The sequence below is a fragment of the Triticum aestivum genome, chromosome 2D (assembly GCF_018294505.1).
Source record: "Triticum aestivum cultivar Chinese Spring chromosome 2D, IWGSC CS RefSeq v2.1, whole genome shotgun sequence".
Classification (NCBI taxonomy): domain Eukaryota; kingdom Viridiplantae; phylum Streptophyta; class Magnoliopsida; order Poales; family Poaceae; genus Triticum; species Triticum aestivum.
The window spans coordinates 580503846-580530638 of NC_057799.1; the positions used below are offsets into that span (position 1 = coordinate 580503846).

General features: G+C 45.9%; 3 protein-coding genes across 8 annotated transcripts; 2 read left to right on the forward strand and 1 right to left on the reverse strand.

Annotated features, from left to right (window-relative positions):
• Positions 1–3363: 3363 nt before the first annotated feature.
• Positions 3364–5244, forward strand: LOC123050132 (cis-zeatin O-glucosyltransferase 2). Its single transcript, XM_044472971.1, has 2 exons — positions 3364–3408; positions 3503–5244. The coding sequence occupies exons 1-2, from the start codon at positions 3376–3378 to the stop codon at positions 5069–5071; spliced, it is 1602 nt and encodes a 533-aa protein (XP_044328906.1). The 5' UTR covers positions 3364–3375; the 3' UTR covers positions 5072–5244.
• A 3455-nt stretch (positions 5245–8699) lies between these two features.
• On the forward strand, positions 8700–11909 carry LOC123054668 (uncharacterized). 3 transcript variants are annotated; one of them, XM_044478484.1, is made up of 6 exons: positions 8700–9024; positions 9923–10053; positions 10552–10687; positions 10789–10870; positions 11033–11149; positions 11266–11909. In XM_044478484.1, exons 3-6 carry the CDS (start codon positions 10569–10571, stop codon positions 11314–11316), a joined length of 369 nt encoding a protein of 122 aa, XP_044334419.1. In that variant the 5' UTR covers positions 8700–9024; positions 9923–10053; positions 10552–10568; the 3' UTR covers positions 11317–11909. The 3 variants fall into 3 exon arrangements, with proteins under 3 accessions (XP_044334419.1, XP_044334417.1, XP_044334418.1); XM_044478482.1 differs by lacking the exon at positions 9923–10053; XM_044478483.1 differs by lacking the exon at positions 8700–9024 and having other exon boundaries at positions 9874–10053.
• Positions 11910–12891: 982 nt separating this feature from the next.
• LOC123054670 (APO protein 4, mitochondrial) lies at positions 12892–15934 on the reverse strand. 4 transcript variants are annotated; one of them, XR_006426290.1, is made up of 5 exons: positions 15546–15934; positions 15074–15345; positions 13647–14452; positions 13505–13574; positions 12892–13430 (listed from the first exon to the last, which is right to left on the reverse strand). XR_006426290.1 is itself a non-coding variant. In XM_044478485.1 (3 exons), exons 2-3 carry the CDS (start codon positions 15340–15342, stop codon positions 13711–13713), a joined length of 1011 nt encoding a protein of 336 aa, XP_044334420.1. In that variant the 5' UTR covers positions 15343–15345; positions 15546–15934; the 3' UTR covers positions 12899–13710. The 4 variants fall into 4 exon arrangements, 1 of the variants encoding a protein (XP_044334420.1); XR_006426289.1 differs by having other exon boundaries at positions 12893–13574; XR_006426288.1 differs by having other exon boundaries at positions 12894–13430; positions 13505–14452.
• Between the last annotated feature and the right edge of the window lie 10859 nt (positions 15935–26793).

The following is a 26793-nucleotide window of genomic DNA, read 5'->3' on the forward strand; positions in this document are numbered from 1 at the left end:
TATAACAAAAAAAAAAGGAAAACCTCAGAAAACCGGTGGGAAAAAACCGAAGTATAACAAAGAAAAAAACTGAAATAAATAAATAAAGAAAACCTGATCCAACCAACTAAGTGATCGCGAGCAAGCGAACATGACAACTGCATGCATATGGGTTGGTCCAGTACTATAGCACATAGAAGATTCCTTTGGGCGAAAGCTCCTTTCAACTCACTATAAGCGAGATATAGTTCTCGCGGATTCGGCATTTAACATAAGTGGTCACACTTATAATGAAATTTCAAAACACATCAATATGCAATATAGATAAATCTGAGAGCCAAGTGGTTAATTTTTTTGGATTAACTAGGACGATTTCAACCACCCACAATAGAGTAAGAAATAGCGTAATAACAATGATAATGTTGTAACTAAATGCACATGAATAATGTGTCAATCAGTGGATAGTGGCCAAATAATTCTTTTATGGCAAACAGACAAAGAAAAAATATGGAAAACTGGATTCTAGCTTCACCCCACGCCCGCGTAATCCCATGGACCGGCCCTATTTCTAGCCATGCAAACTAGCTTAGACGGTGAACATAAAAAATTATGTTCTCTTTTGAACGAGGTGGTACTTACATTTCCTATTTGATGCTCGGTGCTTCAAATAGTCGACGAAATGCACAAGAGTGGAGCGAAGGGAGGTGACTTGAGCCAACCCATTTATGTTTTTATAAATATTTGTGGTTTTGGGAACCCTCTCAAGGTTTAGGTTCAGCTTTTTCGTGTGTTTTTTACCTGTCTTTTAAAAAATCAAAAAAATTGTAAACTTGATTTTTGTTTGGAATTTTAAAAAATGTAAAAAATGCTTGAGTTTTTAAATAGAGTTCGGAATTTTGAAAAAATGCATTCCTTTTCTAAAACTATTCAATTTAAAAAACACATAATTTCAAGAAATGTGGTTGTTGAACATCTTGACTGGTGTATCTTGTTGATTTTGCGCATTTGGCAAGACCGGATGTTGTCGATGTCACTATTGTTTCTCCGGTAGCAATTGATTCCTGATAGCTACTACAAGTCTATTTCTCCATGCGAGCAAATTCATTACGGTGGAAATAATCAAATGTAAAATGCTAAATGAAGAGTTTTGGTCAACTCCAGCTATAAAAACTCGGAAGACGAAACCATCTTCCTGGCCAGCTGGCCCTCTCGGTGGTTGGGTTCTACTCGGCTAAGGACGGGTCTGCCGGCTCGGGTATGATTGTGAGGAGAGGTGATGGGAGCACGATCTGTGTTGCATACCGCCTCTTGTTCCATTGTAGCAATGCTCTTGAGGCTGAGGTGCATGCGCTTATGGAAGGGATCACACCGACTATCCACTATCCAACACACCGATCTTCCGATAGTGGCACAATCGGATTCTTCAACGGTGTGACTACCCTATCTTCTGAAGAAATCAGAATCTTGCTAGTAGGTAGGGAGTTTGCTCCCCAGAAAACTACTCATGATCGAAATATAGTGGCAGATAGCCTAGCAAATCATGGTAGAATTGATTGTAGCACTGCTTGTTGGCTACACATAGATCCTTCGTGCATTGCTGATCTTTGGCTAGCTGATTGTAACTCTGAATTGATGGAATAAAACTCCCTTTTACCTCGCAAAAGCCAAAAGATCATGAGCCTTCTTTGTGTTGCATGTCAAAAGCCAAAAGCCAGCGTCCGGATCCTAGCCCAACTAGTGTGTCAAGTGTTCCTTTGGAGTTAATTTTTTCAGATATATATGGCATGCTCTGGTTTCTTTTGGAAGATATATAAGTGTTTTGTGAGTTCTCTTGATGATATAGCCAGTTTACCTTAATTTACCCGACTAAAATAATTTTGATGTTTCTTTGGAAATTTCAGTTTGTCCACACCCCCATGGAGGGTCTATTTGACCAGCAAATTCTAGCCATGCCAACTGACCGAGACAGTGAATATATATAAAAAATCATGTTCTCTTTTGAACGAGGTGGTTCTTCTAATGGCATTTCCTATTTAACAATCGGTGCATCAAACCGACGACTAAATGCATTGAAGTCAAGCGAAGTGAGGTGAGATGAGCCGATTCATTTAAGCTTTTATACATTGTACATATTTGCTAGTTTTGGGAACCCTTTGGCAGGTTCTGGCTTGGTTTTTTCGTGTTTTTCTTTACGTATATTTTTATATTTTATTTTAATTTTTTAAAACAAAAATTCCAAATGTTTCAACTTTAAAAAATGTTTGAAAATTTAAATTTGGTTTGGAATTTTTAATGATGCTTAACAATATTTGAGTTTTAAAACAAAGTTCAAAATTTTCAGGAATTTTTCCTTTCTTAAAACTATTCAATTGAAAAAACATAGAATTTTGGATAACATTTGCATTATTAAAAAAACAATTGAAGGCATGTTTGCATTATTAAAAAGTTTTAAAGTTCTAAAAAATATTTGAAATTTCAAAAAAGGTGCAAAGTTCTAATAATAATTGCATTTTTTTCAAAAATTGTTCACAAATATTTTTATAAAATGTTTGCATTCTCTCGAAAAAATTGTTCAGAAATATTTAAAAAATGATCACGTTTTTTCATAAAATGTTCTTGATTGTTTAAAAAACAATTGTTTTAAAAAATGTTTGTTTAACCTTTTTATGTTATTTGGGAAACTGGTGGAGAAACTAACTGAAAACCAAAATAAACTGCTGGAAAAAAACACTATATTTCCCGCTTGCTACCGTTTCCCGCCGATGGGTCAGCCCGGTTAGAGGGCGCTTGTGTGAGTGAACAGCGAACTGACGCACACAACGTCCTACATAGGAGCACCCACTTTTAAGGGCATCTCTAACCAAACCCACGAAGTTTAACTCCCCTAACACCTCCTCACTCTAACTCCCCAAATTTGAGGAGTTAAAAAAAATGTGTAGCTAATCGAACCCTCAAACTTAGCTCCTCAAACGAATTAGATCCGACATGGAAGTCTCTCTCCCTATTCTTGCTTCCTTCTTTCTCCTTCTTCCTTCTAAAGTTCCAAGCAACCAAGGATGATTTCTGGGTGGTAGATAATGTGAGCTAGCTAGGGCATATGGTAGATGGCATGCAAAAGCAATTTGACAGAGGCTCATCGAGTTTCATTTCATTATTAACAGTTTAAAAACACTGCGGGTGTCCTTATTTAGTCTCCAGAAACATGAGTCATGTGGAGGTGTACTGCGACAATATGGACGAAAACGTTTTCCTTCCTCTTGAATTGATCGAAGGAAACCAGTGACGCAACAACTAACTACTTCATAATTGACAGGCCAAGTCCTCAACTCGTCTACTTGCATGATTTTTGTGTATAAATCTGGGAACTGCGACCCGGCGATTGCCATGACATGAGCCATGACGATAGGCATTTCGTGGAAGATGGACTTGGTAAGTGTATTAATCTGCGAGTCACCTCCGATCCTGAGAGATACGTAGTACTAAAATTGAGTCACTTATTTTGGGACGGGTTGCCAAATTACAGGAGATTTGGAGTGTCACCCGAGATTTGCTCCGAACATGTAAGCTTCGCCAGGAAGCTTCCGCTGTGACCTGCGTTGGCCTCTGGTTTCTTCACTGCCACCTACATATAACGTGCCGTAGTGCAGTTCAGTCTCATCGGCCACTCAGCAGTCAGCACCACAGAACGCTGATGGGGACAGAGAAGCGCGCAATGGATTCTGTGGCCGTCGTGGCGGTGCCGTTCCCGGCGCAGGGCCACCTCAACCAGCTGCTGCACCTGTCGCTGCAGCTCGCGTCGCGAGGCCTGGACGTGCACTACGCCGCGCCCGCGCAGCACATCCGGCAGGCGCGCGCGCGCGTGCACGGCTGGGCCGACGAGGCGCTCCAGTCCGTCCAGTTCCACGACCTCCGCATCTCCGGCTACGTCTCCCCGCCTCCGGACCCCACCGCCGACTCGCCATTCCCCTCCCACCTCATGCCCATGTTCAACGCCTACATCGCCGGCGCGCGCGCTCCGCTCGCGGCTCTCCTCGACACGCTCTCCGGCTCTTGCCGCCGCGTAGTCGTGGTGCACGACCGCATCAACGCCTTCGCCTCCGAGGAGGCGGCGCGGCTGCCCAACGGCGAGGCGTTCGGGCTGCACTGCCTGGCCTTGTCGATGCTTCTTGGAAGAATGGACGCTAACCACCAGCTACTGCGTGAGAACGGCCTGGTCTTCACCCCCGTCGAGCACTGTGCGACCAAGGAGTTCCTGGAGTGCGCCAGCCGGGCCAGGCCGTCGAAAGAGATCTCGCCTGGCGCCGGCATCCTGGCAAACACATGCCGCGCTCTCGAGGGTGATTTCATCGACGCTGTCGCTGGCCACCTGGCCGCCGACGGCAAGAAGCTGTTCGCCGTCGGGCCGTTAAACCCGCTGCTCCACGCCAGCGTGTTGGAGCAGAGCAAGCAGCGGCACGAGTGCCTGAACTGGCTCGATAAGCAGCCCCCGGCGTCGGTGCTCTACGTGTCCTTCGGCACCACGTCGTCTCTGCGCGACGAGCAAATCGAGGAGCTCGCGGCAGCACTGCGCGGCAGCAGACAACGGTTCATCTGGGTGCTGCGCGACGCCGACCGCGGCGACATATTCGCGGAGGCCGGCGAGAGCCGCCACGAGAAGATGCTGCCAGAGTTCACCAAGGACACCCAAGGGACGGGGCTGGTGATCACCGGGTGGGCACCGCAGCTGGAGATCCTAGCGCACAGCGCCACGGCGGCGTTCATGAGTCACTGCGGCTGGAACTCGACCATGGAGAGTCTGAGCCACGGCCAGCCGATTCTCGCCTGGCCCATGCACTGCGACCAGCCGTGGGACACGGAGCTTGTCTGCAACTACCTCAAGGCCGGCATCCTCGTGCGTCCATGGGAGAAGCACAGCGAGGTGATCACGGCGAAGGCCATCCAGGAAGTAATCGAGGAGGCCATGCTCTCTGACAAAGGAATGGCCGTGCGGCAAGGGGCGAGGGTGATCGGGGATGCCGTCCGCGCTTCCATGGTGGACGGCGGCTCGTCGCGCAAGGACCTAGATGATTTCACTGCTTACATCACAAGGTGATCGACAAAATGCCATGATGCCGAATACCATGTGGGACGAGCCCTTTGATGCCGATTCAGTTCAGCCAGTGTATTTAAAGCTAGTTTTTTCACTGCAAAAACACCAGATTATGCATCCTTTGATAATTCATGTGTCAGACTTGGAGCTCAGAGATTTCAGTTTGCAATGGACTATGTACACACAGGACTTAAATTTTCTTTTATTTTCACCATAAGACGGATTTTAAATAAAATGTGTATAAGAGATGAGCTACCCAAAAATACAGGATGGTCAACAACTAAATGCAAATGCCATAAACTAGCTATTAGAGCATCTCGATTGTAAATAAATAAATGGAGCAAAAGACACTCCCCAAACCTTCTTCATGTCTTCGGGCGCATTGTCCGCATACATTGCAGACAAAAAAAAAACATGCCTTATATGTCTTGACAGTTCAGACTTCCCGAAACCCGCCTTCGTATGTAAAAGAAAGATGGGGGTTGTTTGTATATGCCCGTTGTGTCAGTTCTGGCCCATCATATACCAATTTATCTCTATTTTTTTCCCCGCCCTCTCTCTCTACCCAATCATATGCATGTGGCTGAACAATTTAAAATGGGGAACAAATCGTTGCCATCCATTGACAAGTCCACCGACATATAAGGGATAAAATTTGACACTTGCCCTTTTTTAGGCTCAACCCATCGTTGTCAGACATGTCTGCGGACATATGAAAGTTGGAATTTAACATTTGCCCCTGGAGATGCTCTTATGGCATCACATGGGCACAAGACACTCATTCTGCCATCGATGTCCATCAATGCCATAGCACGAAAACAGTTGTTCCTATCGGCTCCCATGTTGCTTGCGTTTGGGCGGCTCGGGAGGCGACCAAATCGAGCCACCACAACACTTGATCTCCCCTTTCTCTTCCTTGCCGTCGTCGGATGACGCCACCGGGCAAAGGACGTGCTGCCAACGGTGTCGGCGGATATCTTCTCACGGCGGAGGGGCACCGGTGGGCGCGAGGCGTGGGTAGTTCCAGCACGTGGCAGTGCATGTAGCAGGAGGCGACGTGATGGGGTGTCTCTGGAGGCTCGACGAGAGGCATGTGCCGGCGTCAATGGTAGTTGAAGAGGTCGAGGATTTGGGCCTGACCCGTCCAAATTCGATGCGTCCAACACTGGTGCGGTTGCAAGATGATCTCTGATGTCGGTGTTGGTCTATGTGTGCTACATCTTCGATCTGCTTGTGGTTGTTCCCGGGGCCGACGACCTCCTGCCTTCAGATGGTGGTAGGATCCAGACTCATTCTCAAGAGGGAGTAGGGACTGTCGACAAATGTCGGGCTTAGAATGTGGTAGGAGCCAACGACGACGGCACATGCGGGCGCGCGTGATTGAGAAGATCAATATCACCATAGCAAGCGTGAACACCCATTGGAACGCCATATCCAACAAATTCATCCTCGTCTCGATTCTCCGTCTACCACCTCGATAGCAAAGGAAACTGAGAGGACATGTCGGGTAGATCCAAGTGCCCACCAAGGTCATTGATGTTGCAAAGAGCCCAATCCACCATGACACCACAAGCAGCCGACCTCCACCATGGATGGAAGCAACAGTAGGAGACCGACCGCTAGGCGGCCCGCCCACTCCATTGACGAGCTCTCTAACAAAAAAAGGTAACCCCAAGGCCTTTACATCCCTATATCTACCATATTCACGACCAACCGAGATCCCCTCCCATCCCACTCCGGACAACAAAGTTGTCGAAGTAGAGGGAGTCAGGGAGAAGGAGGAGACTCTTAAGGGAAAGGGGAGGAGTAGAGAGAAAGGGGAGAATGAGAGCCCACTCAAATCAATCTTTCATACCATCTTCTTCTAGCGATCCACCCTTTTAGTCTGCTCAATCGCCCCTCGCTCGCGGGCTAGAGCCGCAGTCATGCCACCTTGTATTGACACAATGGCAGTCACTACCATTCCTCCAGTTACAGGCATGAGTCTCTCTCCTTTTTTTTTGAGAAAAGCTTGTTAGGCCTTTATTTATTAGCTAAAATGTTCATAGGAATTACAATCGGGTCATGCGAAGAACCCAACCACAAATGCCTCCCTACAGGGAGAGAAACACCAAACCTAGCAAGCCTATGAGCCTCATAATTCAACTCTCGAGGTTTAAAAGAAAAATTACACAACGAAAAAAGCATAGATGTCTGTAAGATCTCTCCAATAATAGTACCGTAGTCTCCTCCGACTCTTTGATGCATATGATGCACCACCTGCTTACAATCTGAAGAGATTTGAAGGCGATCCATTCCAAGATCCTGCGCTAGGGACATCCCCTCTCTGCACGCAATCGCCCCAAGCGTTGTAGGGTCTATCATGCCATGAATGACCAGCAAAGATGAGCCCAAAAAAGTTCCATCACGAGCTCGACACACAGCAGCTGCCGTACCCACATTTTGATCCGTAGATACTCCGGCATCAACATTGATTTTTACTAATCCTTCCGCTGGTGGCATCCACATGAAATCTTGACAAGGTTACTGTGGGTTATCCTCAATTGTGGTTGTGACTCCGGATTCAATTGGTCCAGCTCAACTAAGAAATTGAGAACAAACCTGTGTATGTCATAGGGACTTTGGTGTATTCCTTCATGGATCAATTGCCTCCGAGTGTGTCATAGGGACTTTGGGAGAGCTCCTCCTTGGCGCCTTCAGCGTCCGCTGGCGATTCCAGCGCCCACCGTGTCACTAGCATGGGCCTGGCCCAGCAGCGAACGCTGGCTGCTGCCGCTCGCTTGATCGCTGGCTATCGCTGCCCGCTCGATCGCTGGCTCCCGCTTGATCTTTTTTTCTTCATTCTAAAAACTGCTACAGTACAGACTATTTTTCTTAGAAAAAACCGGTTTGCTACTGTATGTACTCTTGTCTTAGAAAAAAGTTCATCGACTTTAAAAATAAGTTCATTGAATTTGAAAAAAAAATCATCATGTTTCAAAAAAGTTCATCGAGTTTGAGAAAAAGTTCATCGAGCTTCAAAAAAGTTCATCGAGTTTGAGAAAAAGTTCATCGAGCTCAAAAACTGTTCATCGAGTTTGAAAAAAGTTCACCGAGTTTGAAAAAAGTTCATCGAGATTCAAAAAAGTTCATCGAGATTTTAAAAAAGTTCATCGATTTTAAAAAAAAGTTCATCGAATTTGAGAAAAAGTTCACCAAAATTTGAAATATAAATTTCATCGAATTTGAGAAAAAGTTCATAGATTTTGCATCAAACCCAGGAAGAAAGAGAAAAAAGAAAAACGGAAAATGGAAAAAAGAAAAAGGAAAAATGAAAAAAGAAAAGACAAGGAAGAAAAGAACAAGAAAGATGCACGTAACCACATTAGGCTTCTTTTGCTTCGCGATTTTTGCGGGAAGCAAAACGGGCCAGGCCCAAAAACGCGACGCGAGGAGAGGGGGTTATGCGCCCGATTGCGGGAACAACTAAAACGGGCGCTTAAGGCGCCAAATAGGATTTAGCGGACTTTGGTGTATTCCTTCATGGATCAATTGCCTCCGAGCGTACCCCACAAAGTGGACCGCGGCCCACCCTCAGATTTCATTCCGGCCTATATATACGTATCATAGAAGGAAAGAAATTGGCCCAACAACACTTTGCGGCTTGACCCAAAATAACCCACGCCAGACCAGACACCACGCACAGCCGTCTTCCCCGGCCCGACGCCCAGCCGCCGGCTGCCCCATCCCCGCCTCTCCCTGCGTCGCCGCCCTCCCCGGTCGCCGGCCGCCCAACCGCCTAGGAGGCTCCTCCGCACCTGCCTCTCGGTAGCGCCCTCGCGCCAGCTGCGCCACTGCCCCCGGCGGCGACCCTGCTACCCAAGTGCCCTGCCCCAGCCGCCTGGCACCCCTGCAAGCCGGCGGCAATCGCCCACCGCCCAGTCTGCACTGTGGCACTAGGCTCGGTCTGATTTGAGGTACCATTTCCCAATTCCCCAATTTTTGATTTAGGGTTTGCTTCATTGCTGGCTATTTGTTGTGTTGTGCACTGTCCAGTAAAATACATGAAAATGAACCGGTCAATTTCTGTTCAATTGTGTCATTGTGATTGATAGAAAGTAAACTCTTATTGCATAATTATTAAAGAATGAAGAGGACAGGTGATATTGCAAAAAAACAAAAAAAAAACACATGCATATTTTTTTAGGGTAAAAATCACAAGCATGCTATGAAGATAGGGAAACGATATACTAGATGTGGTAAAAGAAAATTTAGGCGGACCACCATGATGTCAAATGCTAGCTCCACCACTGACTCCAACCCTGTATCTCCGCTGTAAATTTGACATATAGACTTGATCGGTGTCGCCACTGGATTTGCTCATGACCGCCTCCACAATTGTGTGCCCTTTGCATTGTAACCAACCCTTCCCCTTAATGTTTACGATCGGCCATAGCCCATAGGTTTCAAGTCAATTGCGGAAAGAAACAGTCACATGTCATCTAGATAGTACCCCCTCTGTAAACTAATATCAGACCGGTAATATTACCCAGCTGACGTTCGCTGGGAGAAGGGTGGCAAGCGAACGTCATTTGACGACAATTTTAGTTGAGAAGAAAAAACAAACGATGGTAGTTTTTAAACGAAAAACTCCTTCCCTGAAGAAACTGACATGGCATTCAGAAGAAACTGCCACTCCCTCAAAACTAAAAATGCCACCTAAAATGTTCGAATGTGTCATCCTTGCTGGCAAACGTTCGCCAGTTATGAGCGTCCGAGAGGATAGGTTTCTGCAATGTTGCGAGCCCTAGCCTTCACGGGGCCAGCCGCCAGGTGCGCAAGGCGGCGACCTCGGACCTCCTGACCTCGTGGCAGTTCGTGCCAGGTGCTGGTCTCCGGCGTCAGGCAACACCGCAGTGGCGCAGGATTCCAGGGTGAAAGCAGCAAGCGCTTCCCTCCTCTTCGGCGTCTTCATCCCTGCCACTCTGCTCGTCCGCGATTACAAGGTGTGCCCCCTCCTGCCGGAAAAATCCCCCTAATCTGTGCTGGAAACGGCGGAGATCTGATTGGTTGTCGCCCGCGTAGCTCCGGGTCCCGACTTTGTTGTACTTTTCCCTGATTGTTTGCTGGATCTGATTATATAGCGAGTGATGTTTCCCTGTAAAATGACGGTCAACCTTAGCTGTTAGGCATTCCCTTTTGTTAAATTACATGGTCTCCAGGTATTGTTTTCCCTCGTGGATGCTCAAAAATCTGAACTTGCATTGTTCTTACTCGTTTTAATATGTCAAGCCTATGTGGACGCAATATGTTTTTGCCTTCTGTAGTTAGCTTCCATGACAGCTGGTTATGTTAACTATGTGAGGGTCATCAGCAATCAGCAAGGTATTTGTAGTATGCAGAAGCACTCTCAGATAGTGAATTTTGCTTGCTGATGGCTGCGTTGTGCTGACTGCTTAGAACTGTGTTTGTCCCCAACTGATTTGTCATTTCTCTAACACCAGGGTCAAGCTGCTGTGAGATGGATATTTTGTATCTATGCAAGGATGTCTTAAAGATTCAGAAGTTTAGGCGACTGGCGTCTTATGCTGGATTCTATTCGTTCACTACCCTGGTCACCTATGCTTACACAAGCAATACGTATGTCCCTGCCGAATTGCCCTTCTTTACAGACCTGCAGTGTCTTGCCACTTCTTATTCTTACCTGCCAACATTCTTCTCTCCTGCCCAACTTATTGTAGGACAAGGGCTGGCATTTCGAGGGCTGATCAGTATTATGCCGCCTACCCTTCTGGTACTGACCTGCTGACTGATACTGCAAAGGTATGAAAACCGAAAAGAGCATTTGTGGTTAATCATGTCAGATTTTTTGTTAAATCTGAGCAGTAAGCAGCAAATGCAACAAAGTTGTTGTTTTGTTTACTAATTTAATCGAGTTGACTTGCTTAAGGGAAGCGGTACCTGATTTCTTTTGTCTGTTTGCAGCTTTACAAGGCTGCGTTGGGTAATTGTTTCGAAATAGACGACTGGGGTCCAATAGAATTCTCCATCATGGCAAAGCATTTTGACCGGCAAGGCAAACCACCATATGCTTACCATGCTGTAAGTTTCTTAATACTTGCAGATACAAATTTGAAAACAGTTCTGCTCCTTGTTCTGGGGTTTTCTCCCTGTGTGCTTTGCAAGTCTTACATCAATTGCTTACCGTGTGTTTTCAGCAATACATGTCACACCTTCTATCCCATGGCCAGCTTGATGGAAGTGGTTAACTGCAGGGATGTGTTCTGTTAGATTCTCTTGAGGCTTCATTGTAGTCCTTCAGTTATTTGTAAGAAAGAGATGGCTCGCTGAAATCTTGAATTGTTCTGGCCTGTTATGACGGATAGCAGAGTCAAAATCGTAGATGCTGAGCTGTTGCAATATCAACCTATTAATAGTCAAAACTGTGCGGAATTTCCCCATGAATAATCATGGTTGCACCTAGTTGAAGCAAGCACTAGCGATCTCTTATCCCTCCTTTTTGTTATTGCTGAATGTAACTCTTTTGTGTGTCAGTGTTCATAGCAGAATTAGTTTGTGTTCTCTTGGTCGATCTGCCGTTTCACCAGCAAAGACCAGTGACCTTAATCCTGCACATTGAGTTGTTGGTCCATGCATGGATTGTAGATGCTGGTTGGCTCCTTAACTAGAGGTTTTCAGTGTCGGTTCAGGAGTTCCCCGAGAGTTTCTGCTCAGGCACTTGTACATTACTATATTCTCTATAACGTTGTCAAGAGTCATTTTATTGTACACAATATTTCCGGTAGACTTTTAAATACCTTCTCAATGCTGGTATGAATCTATGTAGAGCTATACTTTGAAACAACAGTGTGAACTGTGCTAGTTATAAAATCAACAAGGACTGTTTTTGCAAGGGGTGTTGCGTGGCAACCTTTGTCTTGTAAGGAGCCCATAGGCAGGGTTGATGATTGTTCTATGTTCGGCGAGTAGTTCTTGTAAGGAGGAGCCTTCGGTTGTTTGCCTTGCTTTCCAACGGAAGCATATATCTGTAAATGAAAGTGTGGTTTCTTCTTAACAAAAAGGCATAGCACAGAAGTGTTATTTTGCCAAACTTTTGCCTATCAGGTGAGGCAGACACCGCGTCACAAGGAACGCATATATCTTGCAATTTACTTAGCACAATGAAAGCAAGACATTAGACACAAAAAATCAACGGTAAAAGATAAGGTTAAAAAAGACTTCACAGCAAAACACATCTATCAAACAGCTTGGTCGTATCACCCCTTTCAAAACCTCCTTAGAGCAAAATTAACACAGAAACACCATCTCAAAAAAAATCATATCTGGTCTTTGGCTTAAAGTATGTCTAGAACATATGCCTCATTGCCACTCTGTGCTCTTTCTGGGTTATAGTACCAAAACGCTGACTACTCCCTCTGTTCCTAAATATAAGCCTTTTTAGATATTCCAATATGAATTACATATTGAGCAAAATGAGTGAATCTACACTCTAAAATACATCTATATACATCCGTAAGTAGTTCGTACTGAAATCTCTAAAAGGGTTTATACTTAGAAACGGAGGAAGTACATATTAATGTATGACCCAACCTGAAAAACTTATTTGATACTGGCAACACTTCTCTGATCCAAACAGATGATAAAGCATACATTGCAGAAACATGTTTCCAGAATGACATACAACAAATGAAAAACATATTTACATACTTATTACATACAGTACAAATTATTGAAGATGCCTAACAGAGTCCACTCAGTACAAAGCACTCCCTCTTTATCAAAATGTAAGACATTTTTTGGTTTAGACTGAGACTCAAAAACATCTTACATTTTGATACAAAGGGAGTACTTTTCAGCGGATACAGATATATTACAATAACAACAAAAAAACATGTGGAAAGCATATACACACTCAGCTTTAATGTACATGAAATTCATTTATACCCAGCTTATCAGCCAATGTGGCTGGAATAATCAGTACACAAAAAGGGGGCCAAGCTAGGTTGTGTGTACAGATCACACTTCAAAAAGGGGTGCTTATGAAAGCAGTACATAAGTTATTTGTGATGTTCACACACAGTACCAACTTGCAGCAAGTGAGTTCCCTCTACATAGCTTGCTTATAACAAAATTGCCCATAGGGCTATCAGAAAAGAGTAATGGTATGACATCTAGGTAATGTGAACAAACTGTCCAGTAATCCCCTTGGAAAAAGAACTCCCACAAAAAAAATGACAACACTTGATGTTACAGTAGCAAGGCAGAGCTACCATCCCTCGATTTTCAATGAGCCGGCACAAACTAAGGCCCAAATATTCCATTCTGGCCTTCTGGATAATTTACAATGCAGTTAAGTCTCCCACTGAAAGAAATTGCCTGATATCATCAGAGGAAATTCAGCTAATTGGTAAACATGAACAGTGTTTTCCTTCTCACCTACTGTCCTGAGTAACACAGATAACCTTCAAAATGGATTGCTACCTGCCTCATTTGATTCACATGAATTCTGCAAAAGTACAATTTTAGTAACCCTAGATTCGCTCCACATCCAAAAGGGTCTCTTGTGGTCTCTTGTTACCTGATATGTACAGCTACCGTATAACATCGTCATCATGCACAGACCTAGCTAAGCAATGAACTTCTTATGTGGCCTGGTCTCTTTGAACAGGTGGTGCCAAGCCATGCTCCTTCATCATGCAATTATATTTTGGTGATGCTCTTGCACCTACTTGCACACAAAGCTCCACAACAGCAGGAGCATGACCATAATAATCTCGCCCACTGTCCACCAGAATTGGTGGGTCATGAGGCCGCTGATGCCACACAATCTTTTGAGGAACCAGGTCATCCACTCCAGCCTTCTTCCACTTGTGTTTTCCCCGCCAGCCCTCAAACTTAAATACTCCACACATCCTGGCCTTGTGCCCTGATATCCCAACATGCACTTCAGAGCAATTCTCGCACACTTTGGATGGGTAGACCAATAGGAGTTTTGTCACACCTAATCTGAGCCTTTCCCATGCTTCCAGTGTTCTTTGACCTACCAATCTAAGTTCAGAAGATAGCAAAGGGGCAGGATTTTGGTTGTTAGCTTCAGCTGCCGTACATAGCTCATCACGTCTGTATAGGAGTCCTTCAGGTAGCTCTGCACCTGCCTGATGACATAGCTCGAGTACAGCCGGGACACGAGTGAAGTCGAACCTCTGGTCATGCCTTATCTCATCCTGAAACATGTTTTCCTGATGGAAGGCCTCAACAGGGACAAGGATGTTATTCAAGCCGCCTGGGCCCCATTGGTGAGGTCGATCCTTGATCATACGTTTGAAACCGTGACATGATTTCATCTGATGTGCCATTGCTCCAACATGAATTTCAGGACAAAACCTACAGGATGAGTCAAAACATAAATCACTAATTAAAATGACAGCACATAAAACATCTGAATGAATAATGCAGAAAGGTCCACTCTGATCAACAAATGAGAACAAATGTGAAAATCAAAGAGGACTGCTTGAGTAACTGGAATTCACTCAGACTAAAAGGCAAACTTGGCAACAACATTACACAACAACAATACTAGTTTAGGAACACTAATATTCTACGTATGTCTGTTTAATTATCTGTCCATTTCCTCAGACTTCTTAGCAATACCTTTGCTGATGATCTGCCAAAATAAGGATCTTTCAGCAACAAACAAGAAGACGAAGTTTATTATTGTATTTTATCCTCCTATGATCAAGTGGAAAACACTTATAATTTCATATTTCTTGCTTACTTGCATGAATGTATATGGAAACAATAACACTAGCCTATGAACACCAATCTTCTATAGTACTTATTTTTGTTGAATTGTTTTGCCATTTCTTCAGACTTCTTGCAATACCTAAACTGGATAATGATGCAAAGCAAGGAACTTTCAGCAACAAACGAGAAGACCAAGTTTATTGTATTGTATCCTCCTATGATAAGACAAAAACTTAATAATTTCATACTTGTTGCCCTTACTTGCATGAATGTACAGGGACAGCTCTGAGGAGTATCGAGACGCCTTCAGTGAGAATCTCTCTGGCCCTGACCACCTCCTGGGCCACCGGGATCATTCGCTTGATAGGATAATCCTTTGTTCGGTTCTTGATCCTCTTTAGAATCATGGGCCGCAGCTGCTTCCAGTCCACCCTCGAAGAGTACATCCTCAGATTCACGATCGAGCCGCACAGCTCTGAGAAAATGCGACTGCCGGCCATCCGCCCCATGAACGCCATTGCAGCACACATAGCCTACAGGTTCAAAATTGTTTTTCATAAGGACAGGAAACAGGCATCCATGGTAGTATTATTATTAGCAGGAGATATGACGAACAACAAACGGAACATGTACATTTCCTCTAAATTTTATTGCTTTCTCCACCTGGGTGTTGCGTCGATGCTTCTCCAGAAGATGAGAAGGGGAACGAGGGAAGGGGATGACGGACGATTACCTTGCCCGCAGTCCGCCGGTCTCCTTGAGCTCGCTGGCGGCGCGGCAGCCAATGGAGGGGAGCGGCGGAGGAGATGGGACGGGGAGCCGCCCGCAATAGAGCGGAGACGCACAGGGTCTCCTTCCCCTCGGTGGCGGCGCCGCACCCGCGGATCTGACGAGCACCGCCGCTCGCCTCGGGTCCGGGGAAGCGCCGGGCGCCGTCGAGCAGCCGAGGAAGGCGTCGGCGCTGGGTGGCGAGAGGTGGAGCGAGCTTTGAGGGAAGCGGTGGTGCGCAGCCTGTGAGCGAGACGAGACGCTACGGCCGGCACGGACGGCGGCGCGGCCGGGCGGGCGGGGGAGGATGGAAGAAATGCGACGGCGTGCCCGATCGATCGATTCGCCTCCGGCTGCCAGGCTTTGGGCTCAGCCGAACGAATTAGGGATCGGCAGCGGAGTTAACCTGGGCCCAGCCCAATAATGGTAAGGACGTTTCGGTGAGATCTAAGCCCAGCGAACTTCTTTTTTTGCGGGAAATTTAGAGAAAGCCCAACGAACTCCGAAAATTTAGAGAAAGCCCAACGAATATCCACTTCAGTGCCCGGGCTCAACAGTACAGTGGTTAGAAATATAAATTTTTTCTCAAAACAAGGTTAGAAATAGAAAAAATATGAAAAAATTCTGAATTTTTTTGCAAGCAAGATGTCCATGTGTGTGATTTTCATGCAAAATTTGGTGAAGTTTGAACGAGGAGCGCGAGGCAAAAAAGAAAAATTCGGGCGTGAACGGTGCTATTTTCAAATGTTTCTCACCAAACCTTTTTTTTGCCACGTGCAACTTGAATGTCCAAACTTCATGAAATTTTGCACGAGTATCTCGCATCTGAGCATCTTGCATCACAAAACAAATTAGAATTTTTTGAAATTGTTTTGATATTTTTACGATTTACTGTTCATGCACGGGCTCATCTTAGCCCCGGCACCAAACCCACACTTTACTTTTCACTTTGATCATTTGTCCCCCCTACCCCCCAAGATTGATGGGTGGGGCTAGGGCCACTGGTCATTGAGACAATCCTGGGGCAAATCATCTGAACCTTAATAAAGCAAAGCGTGGCAAATTATCTAATCCCCCTTAACTGAGAAATTGACACGAGCTCCTGATCCAGACCCAGAAGTCGGCCATGTTCCTTTACGAAAACTACATCGATCAACATGAATACTGATCACACAAACTGCTCGTGCCAAGTTGCCGATGTCGCGTTGATGAGCTCCCAAGCCAGACGTGGGGGGTCAGTCAGGGGGGATTAGATGATTTGCCACTGATCGGGAGCTCATGATAATTTCTGGGCCTGGATCAAGAGCTCGCGGCAATTTCTCAATTAGGGGGAAATAGATGATTTGCGATCCCTCTCTAAATAAGGAATGTGGTCGACTTCTGAGCCTGGATTAGGAGCTCGCGGCAATTTCCTAGTTAAGTCTGCTTATATATGATGATCCTGAATACAGTACAAAACTTAACGAGAGAATTGACTTGAAGATGACGCCCATCTAACACATCAGGAACTATGCGTGGACGTTGGCGTCTTGCCTAACACAGGAACATGTCCACCTCAACCACCTATGTTATACGCGGTACCGAGGATTCTTGGAGACATGCTTTGATGGACTGTTCAATGGCGTTTGGGCTCTATTTAAGAAGGGGTTAGTTGAACACATGTGCCTAAACCAGGTTGCGAATGCAAACAACTGGATCTTTGCTATGCATGAAATGCTACCATGGTGACTTTATGCACATGATGGTTAATTACCCTATGGGCATTCTGGGGTGGGGTGCGAGAAGGAAAGCTTATGTATGAGGACATCTTTTAGGGTCCCCTCTCATTTTATAGCAGCCTTTATATTAGATCTTCATATATTTGACAAACCGACTGTGATCATCACACGTGCGCCATCCTCAAAATCGACACAATGGCTCCCTCTGGCGGTGAGCATGACAAAGATCAATGTCGATGCATCGATAGCGAGGAGTTCGGATTTTGGAGCTGCTGCAGCGGTGAGACAAGACCATGCTGGTGTCTACTTGGGAGCTTTGGCATTTTTATTCAGAGGCATTCTGGATCTTGCAACCCTGAGCACTACCTGTTCGGGAGGCACTAGTCCTCGCTAATAATCTAAATTAACTTGTTCGGGAGGCACTAGTCCTCACCAATGATCTAAATTTACGAAGGATCCATATTGCGTCTATGCAAGGTGGTGATTGATGATATCAAACAACAACTCGGCTGACTATGGAGCTAGAATACATGAAACCATATAGCACTCGAGTGTTTTTACTTTATGTAATTTTGTTCACTAGTTTAGGAGTTTGAATTTCGAGGCTCGCAATTTAGTGAAGCATGCTTTACGTTACACTCTGTTTGGATGTCTGTATTGGAGGTCTCCGTATTGAATTGGATGGAATACCAATTCAACCAGGAAACTATAATGGGCACAATACAAATTGTTTTGTTTGGTTGTTCATTGAATTTAAGCATTGAACCCTAGTTAGGCTTCAGTTCCAAATCATGTTTGCATGGCAAACATTGGAATTGCATATTATATGTATCAAATGAAATCTGCACAACAAATTGAATTAAAAGCTAACATATACTATTTACTTTACAAATCTTCACAATACAAATTAGATTAAAAGCTAGCATGTACATGCATAGAAATTCCAGGGCTTGAGCGATGGAGTGAACGGGGGAGAGGGCGAGGACGTCACCGTCAGTGCCCGCATCGACCTTTGCTAGCCAAGCGGGTCTCAGCTCCTCCGCCGTGCTTCTCGCCTCTTGTCGATTTCTTTTTTACGGTAGACTGAACCGGTATGTTTTGCGGGAGAGTGGAGAAAGGCAAATTCAGCGGAAATCAGAGCCTCGAGGGTTCGTATCATGGGAGGGTGCATTCACGCACTGACTTTTCTGGTCGGCATTGGGCCAGGTTTTGACGCTTGAATAGAGAGCGCATCCAGACAACCAAATATGAACATCCAAACACACCGTTAGAAGGTTGGCTATTATGTTTGGTTAGGTCAACTTGGTGATCTTTTGTTTGTCCTTGTAAATATTGTAACGACTTACTAAAAGCTTCGTGAGATTGTCTATAAAAAAACACATGCGGTGGTTTCCTAAAAAACACATAAGAGGCTGTGCCACGTGGGTCGTGGCAATTGGCTGCGAGACGTGGCGGCAAATGGGTGCTTCCGAATTCACCTACTGTAACACCCCCAGTGTCATGCTACAGTAATACCCTGTTAATGGTGCCATGTCATCATGTTACTGTTGCTAATCTTCACTTGACCCAAATCGCCGATTCAAATTCAAATCCAATCTAAAGTCAAAAACTCATATTTGTCAGACAGGAAATCTAAAATGTTCATCTTGTGGCAAATAGTCATTTGTTAATATTGGTGGTGACCCAACATTTTTGCAAGGTGTTTAAATGGCCTAAACCAATTAAAGCAGTGGCTAAAACAATAGTTTAAATGGATTTTTTAAATTATAAAAATTACAAACTATTTCAAAAGCCTCACAACCTTTTTGTGGCAGTGCTAACTATTGCAATGTAATTATGTGGCCAAGTCCCACATTTTACAAAATCCTTTTGGCAGCCCAACTATTACCATGCTTTTTCTGTAAAAAGAAAAGAGCAAAAGTAAAAGAAAAACCCCTTGGGCCTTAGTCATCTGGGCGGCCCAACCCAGCAGCCCATCTCCCCCGGTTGCCTCCCTCCTCTCTGTTCACCCGACCCAGCGACCGCGCTCGCCGGTCGCCACTGAACCCTGTCGCCGTCCCCGTTGGGGAAGGGATAAGGGCGACGCCCTGCCTCCCCTGGCCCCCCTGGCCTCACTCCTCCTCGACGCCCCTCCCAGATCCACTTCTCTCCCTCGCTCTCCAGATCCCCTTCCCACCTCAACCGAGCGCCGCCGTCGCCATGGCTGTGCCGTAGCCGCGGCCACCGCCCACCCCGCGCCTCGCCAGCAGGTCCAGGAGGCACGCAGTCGACGCCTTCGTCGACTACCTCACCGGAACGAGGCGGGGAAGCCCCATCAGCGTCGCCATCATCCCGTCTTCCCCAACGGTCCTCGCCACCGCTCGTCGGCGATTCGTCGCCCCCAGCACCGCCCCGACCTCGCTCGAGCCCGCTGCCACCCCCCGACGCCTTCACTGTGAGCCACCGTGCCTGAGACGCCCTCCCTCTCTCCCTCTAGTAGTCCCTAGCACCGGTCTCGTTGAGTTCCCACTCCGCCAGCCGCCTGCCGTCATCGTGGTGGTCAACTCCGACCACTTCGGCTTGCGTGGGTGGCACCATTGGATGCGGCGCATTGTCAGCGTCCCGTAGAGCCCAAGAACGCCCTCAGCCGTGCCCCGTAGCGCCAAAACCACCTTCGCCCGAAGTCCGGCGCTGCCCCCGGTAGTCGCCGTCGACGTTCCCGGTCGCCTCAACCGCTCCCGCCGATGTCGTTCGACGTGGCTTCGTCTCCGCGTTCGAACGCGACCGACCGCGTTCGTTTTGATGGTCTGTGGACGAATCCCGCGCGTCGCCGCCATCCCCTGTGGTCGCCGGCATTGCTCCGGCCGCCGTGCTGACCTGGCGCCGACGTGGCCCCAGTAAGGCTGCCAGTGGGCCCCGACGCCCCAGTTGACCACGTTGACTCTGGTCAACGCAGTTGCTATTCACCCCTCTGTATGACATGTGGCCCCTTTCTGTTAATTAGGCTAATTAAACGTTTTTATAAATAGAACTAATTAGTTAACCTAACCAGTCACTGACATGTGGGGCCGAGTAGCTAAATAACCCCAGATTAGTTTGAATTAAACTCTGTTACGTAAGAGTGGCTGACTGGTGGGACCCATTGGTCAGTTTGACTAGTCAAACGGGTCAGCTGGCTGCTGACGTCATGCTGATGCATTAATAGGTTTCTGTTAATATAAATAATTTCAGAATATGTTTTAAACTTGCAAAAATCATAGTAATTAAACCGTAACTCCGATGAAAATGTTTTATATATGAAAGTTTCTCAGAACGACGAGACGAACCCGAATACGCTACCCACATACCTGTCAGATGCCTCTAACTATCTGAACATGGAACTTTCCCCCTCCGGTCATCTGTCTGACATAGGCCCGGAACCGGGAAAACATTCCCGGTTGACTTCCCCCTTCGCCGGCATCGTGTAGCACCGCGTTAGAACACGTCTAGCTCTTCCTATTGTCCTGTTATGCACTTGTTTACCTTATATTTACTGTTTCTTCCCCCTCTTCTCTCCGGTAGACCCCGAGACCGATGCTGCCCCTGTGATCGACTACGTCACCGACGACCCCTCCTTGCCAGAGCAACCAGGCAAGCCCCCCCTTTGATCATCCCGATATCGCCCATTCCATTCTCTCATGCTTGCATTAGATTTTGCTACTGTTATTGTTTGCTCCTATTCTGATGCATAGCCTGCTTTTGTAACCTGCTCTTTGTTACCTACCTGCTTATCCTAAACTGCTTAATATAGGTTGGTTAGTGATCCATCAGTGACCCCGACCTTGTCCTTGTTGCCCCTGCTTCATCATTGAAGACCCGATCAACGGGATCGAAGACCAGGCCCCGGCACCGCACATCACTTTCCCCTTAGTTGCTCGACACTACTGGGTTACTATCGAGTGCCGAGGGTGAGACCTCTACAGCACTTCTGATGTTAACCCTGTAGTGTAGCTATTCGGTCGTGGTCATCGAGGGTGATTCTGCCTTAACCACTTCCGATACGACTCTGTCGTGCAACCCCTCAAGTGTGAACCTCGGGGGTGGTTCCTCTTACGCTCACCTTGATGATTACATCGAGTGGAATCTGTCAAGGGTGATTCCTCAGGTTTTCCACTTGGTGTTAGACACACGGTTACTATGGTTACCATGACTTTACACTGAACCCTGTTACAAAAGACGGGTCGGCCCTAAGGGGTACCCGCGCGAGCATATTTGCGAGTGATGTGGAGATGGGTTGACCTGGAGGGTGCCCGCGAGATAATTACGAGGCGTGGCGGGCATTCCTAGCTCTTTTCGCAAGTCCTCGAGACGGGGCAACGGGGTCACATCTTTCGTGAGTCTCTGCTTGTTACCGCGTGTTCCTAATCCACTACGATTTGGATATTTGATCCGAGGGGCCTCTGGCCTGATAGCACTAACCATCATGTGGGCATAGTATGGGCGTTCTGCGTCGTATACATCAGCCGAAGCTTAATAGACGTCAGTGATTGAGCGGCGCGCGCCGGGTTGGACTGCGTAAGCACCTGCCTTGTTGAAGGAGGTAGCTAGGTCTGCTCACCGGCCGCGTTCGCAACGTGCAGGAGTTCCCGGGGAGATGGCCCATGACCCCTGGGGGCATAGGTTTAGTCCGGCGTGCTGACCTCTCTATTAAGCCTAGGTCGGGTTGCGGCGTATTGTTTGGCCGAGGCCAGGCATGACCCAGGAAAGTGTGTCCGGCCGGAGTTAATCGAGCGTGGTGGGTAAGTTGGTGCACCCCTGCAGGGAAGAATACATCTATCGTTAGCCTGTCCTACGGTAACGGACACTTGGAGTTGTATCCCGATCGATACAACTAGAACTGGATACTTGAGATGAGACATGGATATGAGAAATGGATAGTATGGCTCTGAGATTGCTTTCTCGCAGGAAGTCGAGAAAGGATCTCTGGCCGAGGTTGATAACACTACTACTACTTTACTTTATGCTACTCTACTCCCTCCTGTTGCTCCAAGATGGTGGTTTCCAGAAGATGCTAGTCTTCAATAGGCTAGGTTTTCCCCTTCTCTTCTGGCATTCTGCAGTCCAGTCCACAGATACAACCCATTTCATTGATACCGATGCATATGTAGTGTAGATCCTTGCTTGCGAGTACTTTGGATGAGTATTCACGGTTGCTTTGCTCCCCCTTTTCCCCTTTTCTTCTTTTTTCCGGTTGATGCAACCAGATGGTGGAGCCCAGGATCCAGACGCCACCTTCGACGACGACTGCTACTACACTGAGGGTGCCTACTACTACATTGGAGGCCGCTGACGACCAAGAGTAGTTAGGAGGCTCCCAGGCAGGAGGCCTTGCCTTTTCGATCGTTGTTGCTTTTGTGCTAGCCTTCTTAAGGCAAACTTGTCTAACTCATGTCTGTACTCAGATATTGTTGCTTCCGCTGACTCTTGTGTATTCAAGCTTATGTATTAGAGCCCTCGAGGCCCGTGGCTTGTAATATAAAGCTTGTATTATTTTAATTTGTGTCTAGAGTTGTGTTGTGATACTTCCCGTGAGTCCTTGATCTTGATCGTACACATTTGCGTGTATGATTAGTGTATGATTGAATCGAGGGCGTCACAAGTTGGTATCAGAGCCAACCTATAGGTAGCCCCCTTTCCAACTACTTGGCCGAAGTTGAGTCTAGTTGTCCAAAACTGTTTTACTAACTTGGTTGTGTGGCTTACGGTCCCACTTCGCCATTGGGTGGTATTAGGATCTTTTATTCCTCATCTATACTCTGGGATTTTGATCTCTCTTCTATTCAGGTTAAACATTTTACTAACTCTGACATTAGGTTCTCGTACCCATTTCCTCCCGGAGAGCCCCGACATTACCGTGATCGCCTGCTTCGCCAGAAGATTCTGCGGATACTCCTCGATGTTTCTCGAGACTCTGTGCCCACTGCCTTACAGTTCCTGACCACCGGTAATCCTCGTGAATAACCTCCTTGTCGCTTGTACCTTCATCCCCAGTTGCTCATGTTGTTACAAGATACCCCTAGCACTCTCCGTTGTTCCGAGAATCCTTGTGCCTTCTGCTTTGCAGCTTCTTTTTGCACTAAGGATAATTCACTTAACCGGGGTCCGCTCATCCCCAGTTGTTCATATGCCTTTCAAAATACTTGTAAATACTATCCGATCTTCCGAGAATCCTCTTCAAGCTATTTCTCTGCAAATACTTGTCTGCTTGCATTATGGATGCTTCCCATATGTTTAGCAATATTCATTAGTATCCTTTGACACCGTCATTTTGATCCTATTGATTCAACATGTGTGCGAATGCACGCAATCATCGGTTGATCCTTTTAAATTATCTTTCCGGCTCAGACATCATTTTGAACATGAGCTGGTTCTCAACCAATCTATTTGCCGTCGATTGTGCCCCTGGTCTATTCAACTTATCCATCCTTGATCAGAGCGTATGCTTCTGATCTTTCATTTTGGAAATCATAATTCCTTTGTTATCTAAGCATCGAATTGTTCCGATGTTCTATAATCCGATGCCCTTGCATTCTTTCTTCCTCTGATTGAGTACCGATACTCACATCAGCTCCGTTGTGGATCGCCGGATCCATTATTGGATTATCATCCGACAATGTCCTTCATATTCAAAGAACCTCGTGAAGTTCTTTCCCAGATACATAATGCCTTTGGTAATTGTATCCTCTCCTTTTGTCAACCATGCTCTACTTTCGAGCTTGTGTTGTCTACTTCTGAAGTTTGTGGAATAGGTTCCTAAGATGCCCCTATGGGTTGAACCTATGCCATCCCTAATCCGTGTGAACCCAGGAGTTTTCACGAGTCATACTCTTCTGGTGTTTTGCCAGATAACATTTCAACACTACAACTTCATCGAAAGCGAGAAGTAAATGAAATGATATGCATTGAAGAAGTGGGAGTCGACCTTCAACTTTGTGTTCATGCCCATGGACACGATGTAGATCTTATCATGGAAGCTTCTCTTAAAATTAATTATCCCCTTGGTATAAGATCATCTTATATCTAGGTTTTGATCCTTTGCAACCGTGGTTTTGACCATGATTGTTCCCCTTTGATTCCATTTCTCGGACAAGTTAAAGAATTTGTCTTCTGCAGATCAATACATCCTTGCAACCTCTATTTCGATGTTCCTTCGAGTATTACCCCCGGTATCTCGAGAATATCAAAGAACTGTGTTGCTTCTTATGGGTCTTCATCTAGTATTGCTTCTCACCGATTTTAGATTTCCCTCGGGTTCTGAGTTATTAGTCACTCGAGAACACCGATAAGTGAATCGATTCCGCACTCCGATTCAATAACTCTAAGTAATTTTCGTTGCTTACGAGTTTAATAATCCTTCAAGTCATTCCTAGCTTGATCGCCTATAACATTATCGTGCCAAATTTTAACTGTGCTACCTGGTTCTTCTTCCCGGAGCACAATTTTCGATGATGAGCTAAGCTTACGTCGATCTTCCTCGTCATATCATTTCACCTTGAACAACAAGCTTGGTTTCAAGTTTGTGTCGTACCCGTGGTTCCAATAACTTTTCGCTTCATCATTCCTTTGACTTAATGTCATCGCCGATCGATTACATCTTCCTGAAATCTCTCGACAATTGTGTCGTGCTCGTCAACATTCTGAGCTCTTCCAGCATATCAATCGAATTCGTGATGAGAAATACCATCCTTGACCTTCGATGATTTGGGTTATCATCGACAACATTCTTGCCTTCCCCCCAACAAAACTTGTTCATATAAAATTTTGGAAACACATCTTTTTGACATATCGATGGATTGCTGCTTAACCTATCGGCCACCTCCTCATCTTTTCCCTGATAAAATTTCATGAGATGTTCTAAAAATTCCTGATGTATCCTTTGTGTTCCCAAGGTCCGACCTTTACCTGATGACCATGTCAATGCTATCCCGAAGCATGACTCCGAACATCATTAAGAACATTGGAAGCATAATGCTAAATGTTCCTTGATCATTTATCCAAACACCGTTGTACGGGTAACATCATTAATTCCCTCGCCCCTTTACCTAATTGGTTATCTACTTGTTGTCCTGTCATGGATGGGAAAGATATACTCTTGATACTCGGGTATAATTACATTTTCCTTTCCATTGTTTTGTTTAACCTTTCTTGTGATCTATATGATATAAGCAGTATTATTCCCCTGCTTATGTAGACACCTCGATGTATAACTCTGTCAGTAAAAGACCCTATTACTACCGTTGACAACATTCTGGTAACCACCGATGGACGAGAACTTTGCCTATTGGTCCGCCTCGTTTTTACGAGCAGGAATATGGTTCTCTTCGTCCCTCGCTCTTGGTACCAATGATTGTTGCCAACATAACTGACATGCTATCCTCTGACATGCCTAGCTATCATGACCGTGCAAGAGGTCAGCGCCCTTTCTACTTTTAACCCACATAGTGGGCCCATAACCCACAGTTCCACAGGATCGGAACCCGACTCTCATGTATATCCATTGTTCCGAAGTATCATTTGCTCTTGGCTTTGTGTGTTGTCATGAGCCAGCGTCCGAGAAATGATCTATTCCCGATGCTCTGAACCCCTTTCTCACACTCTGTTCAGCTATCAATCGTTTGTCCATTCGGTTGAAACTTCCTATTGTACCTTCATACTTTGCTCTCGGTGTTTTATTAAGTTTCAACTCGAGAGATACTTCTGCCACATTCCCTGAATTGTTCACCAGATAATTAACCCTATAAGGGTCAGTTCTCCTGAAGTTACTCTTTACTTCCGCACTTAAATCTCGGGACGAGATTTCTTGTAGTGGAGGAGATTTGTAACACCCCCAGTGTCATGCTACAGTAATACCCTGTTAATGGTGCCATGTCATCATGTTACCGTTGCTAATCTTCACTTGATCCAAATCACCGATTCAAATTCAAATCCAATCTAAAGTCAAAAACTCATATTTGTCAGACAGGAAATCTAAAATGTTCATCTTGTGGCAAATAGTCATTTGTTAATATTGGTGGTGACCCAACATTTTTGCAAGGTGTTTAAATGGCCTAAACCAATTAAAGCAGTGACTAAAACAATAGTTTAAATGGCTTTTTTTAAATTATAAAAATTACAAACTATTTCAAAAGCCTCATAACCTTTTTGTGGTAGTGCTAACTATTGCAATGTAATTATGTGGCCAAGTCCCACATTTTACAAAATCCTTTTGGCAGCCCAACTATTACCATGCTTTTTTTGTAAAAAGAAAAGAGCAAAAGTAAAAGAAAAAGAAAAACCCCCCTGACCCCCCTAGGCCTTAGTCATCTGGGCGGCCCAACCCAGCAGCCCATCTCCCCCGGTTGCCTCCCTCCTCTCTGTTCACCCGACCCAGCGACTGCGCTCGCCGGTCGCCACCGAACCCTGTCGCCGTCCTCGTCGGGGAAGGGATAAGGGCGACGCCCTACCTCCCCTGGCCCCCCTGGCCTCACTCCTCCTCGA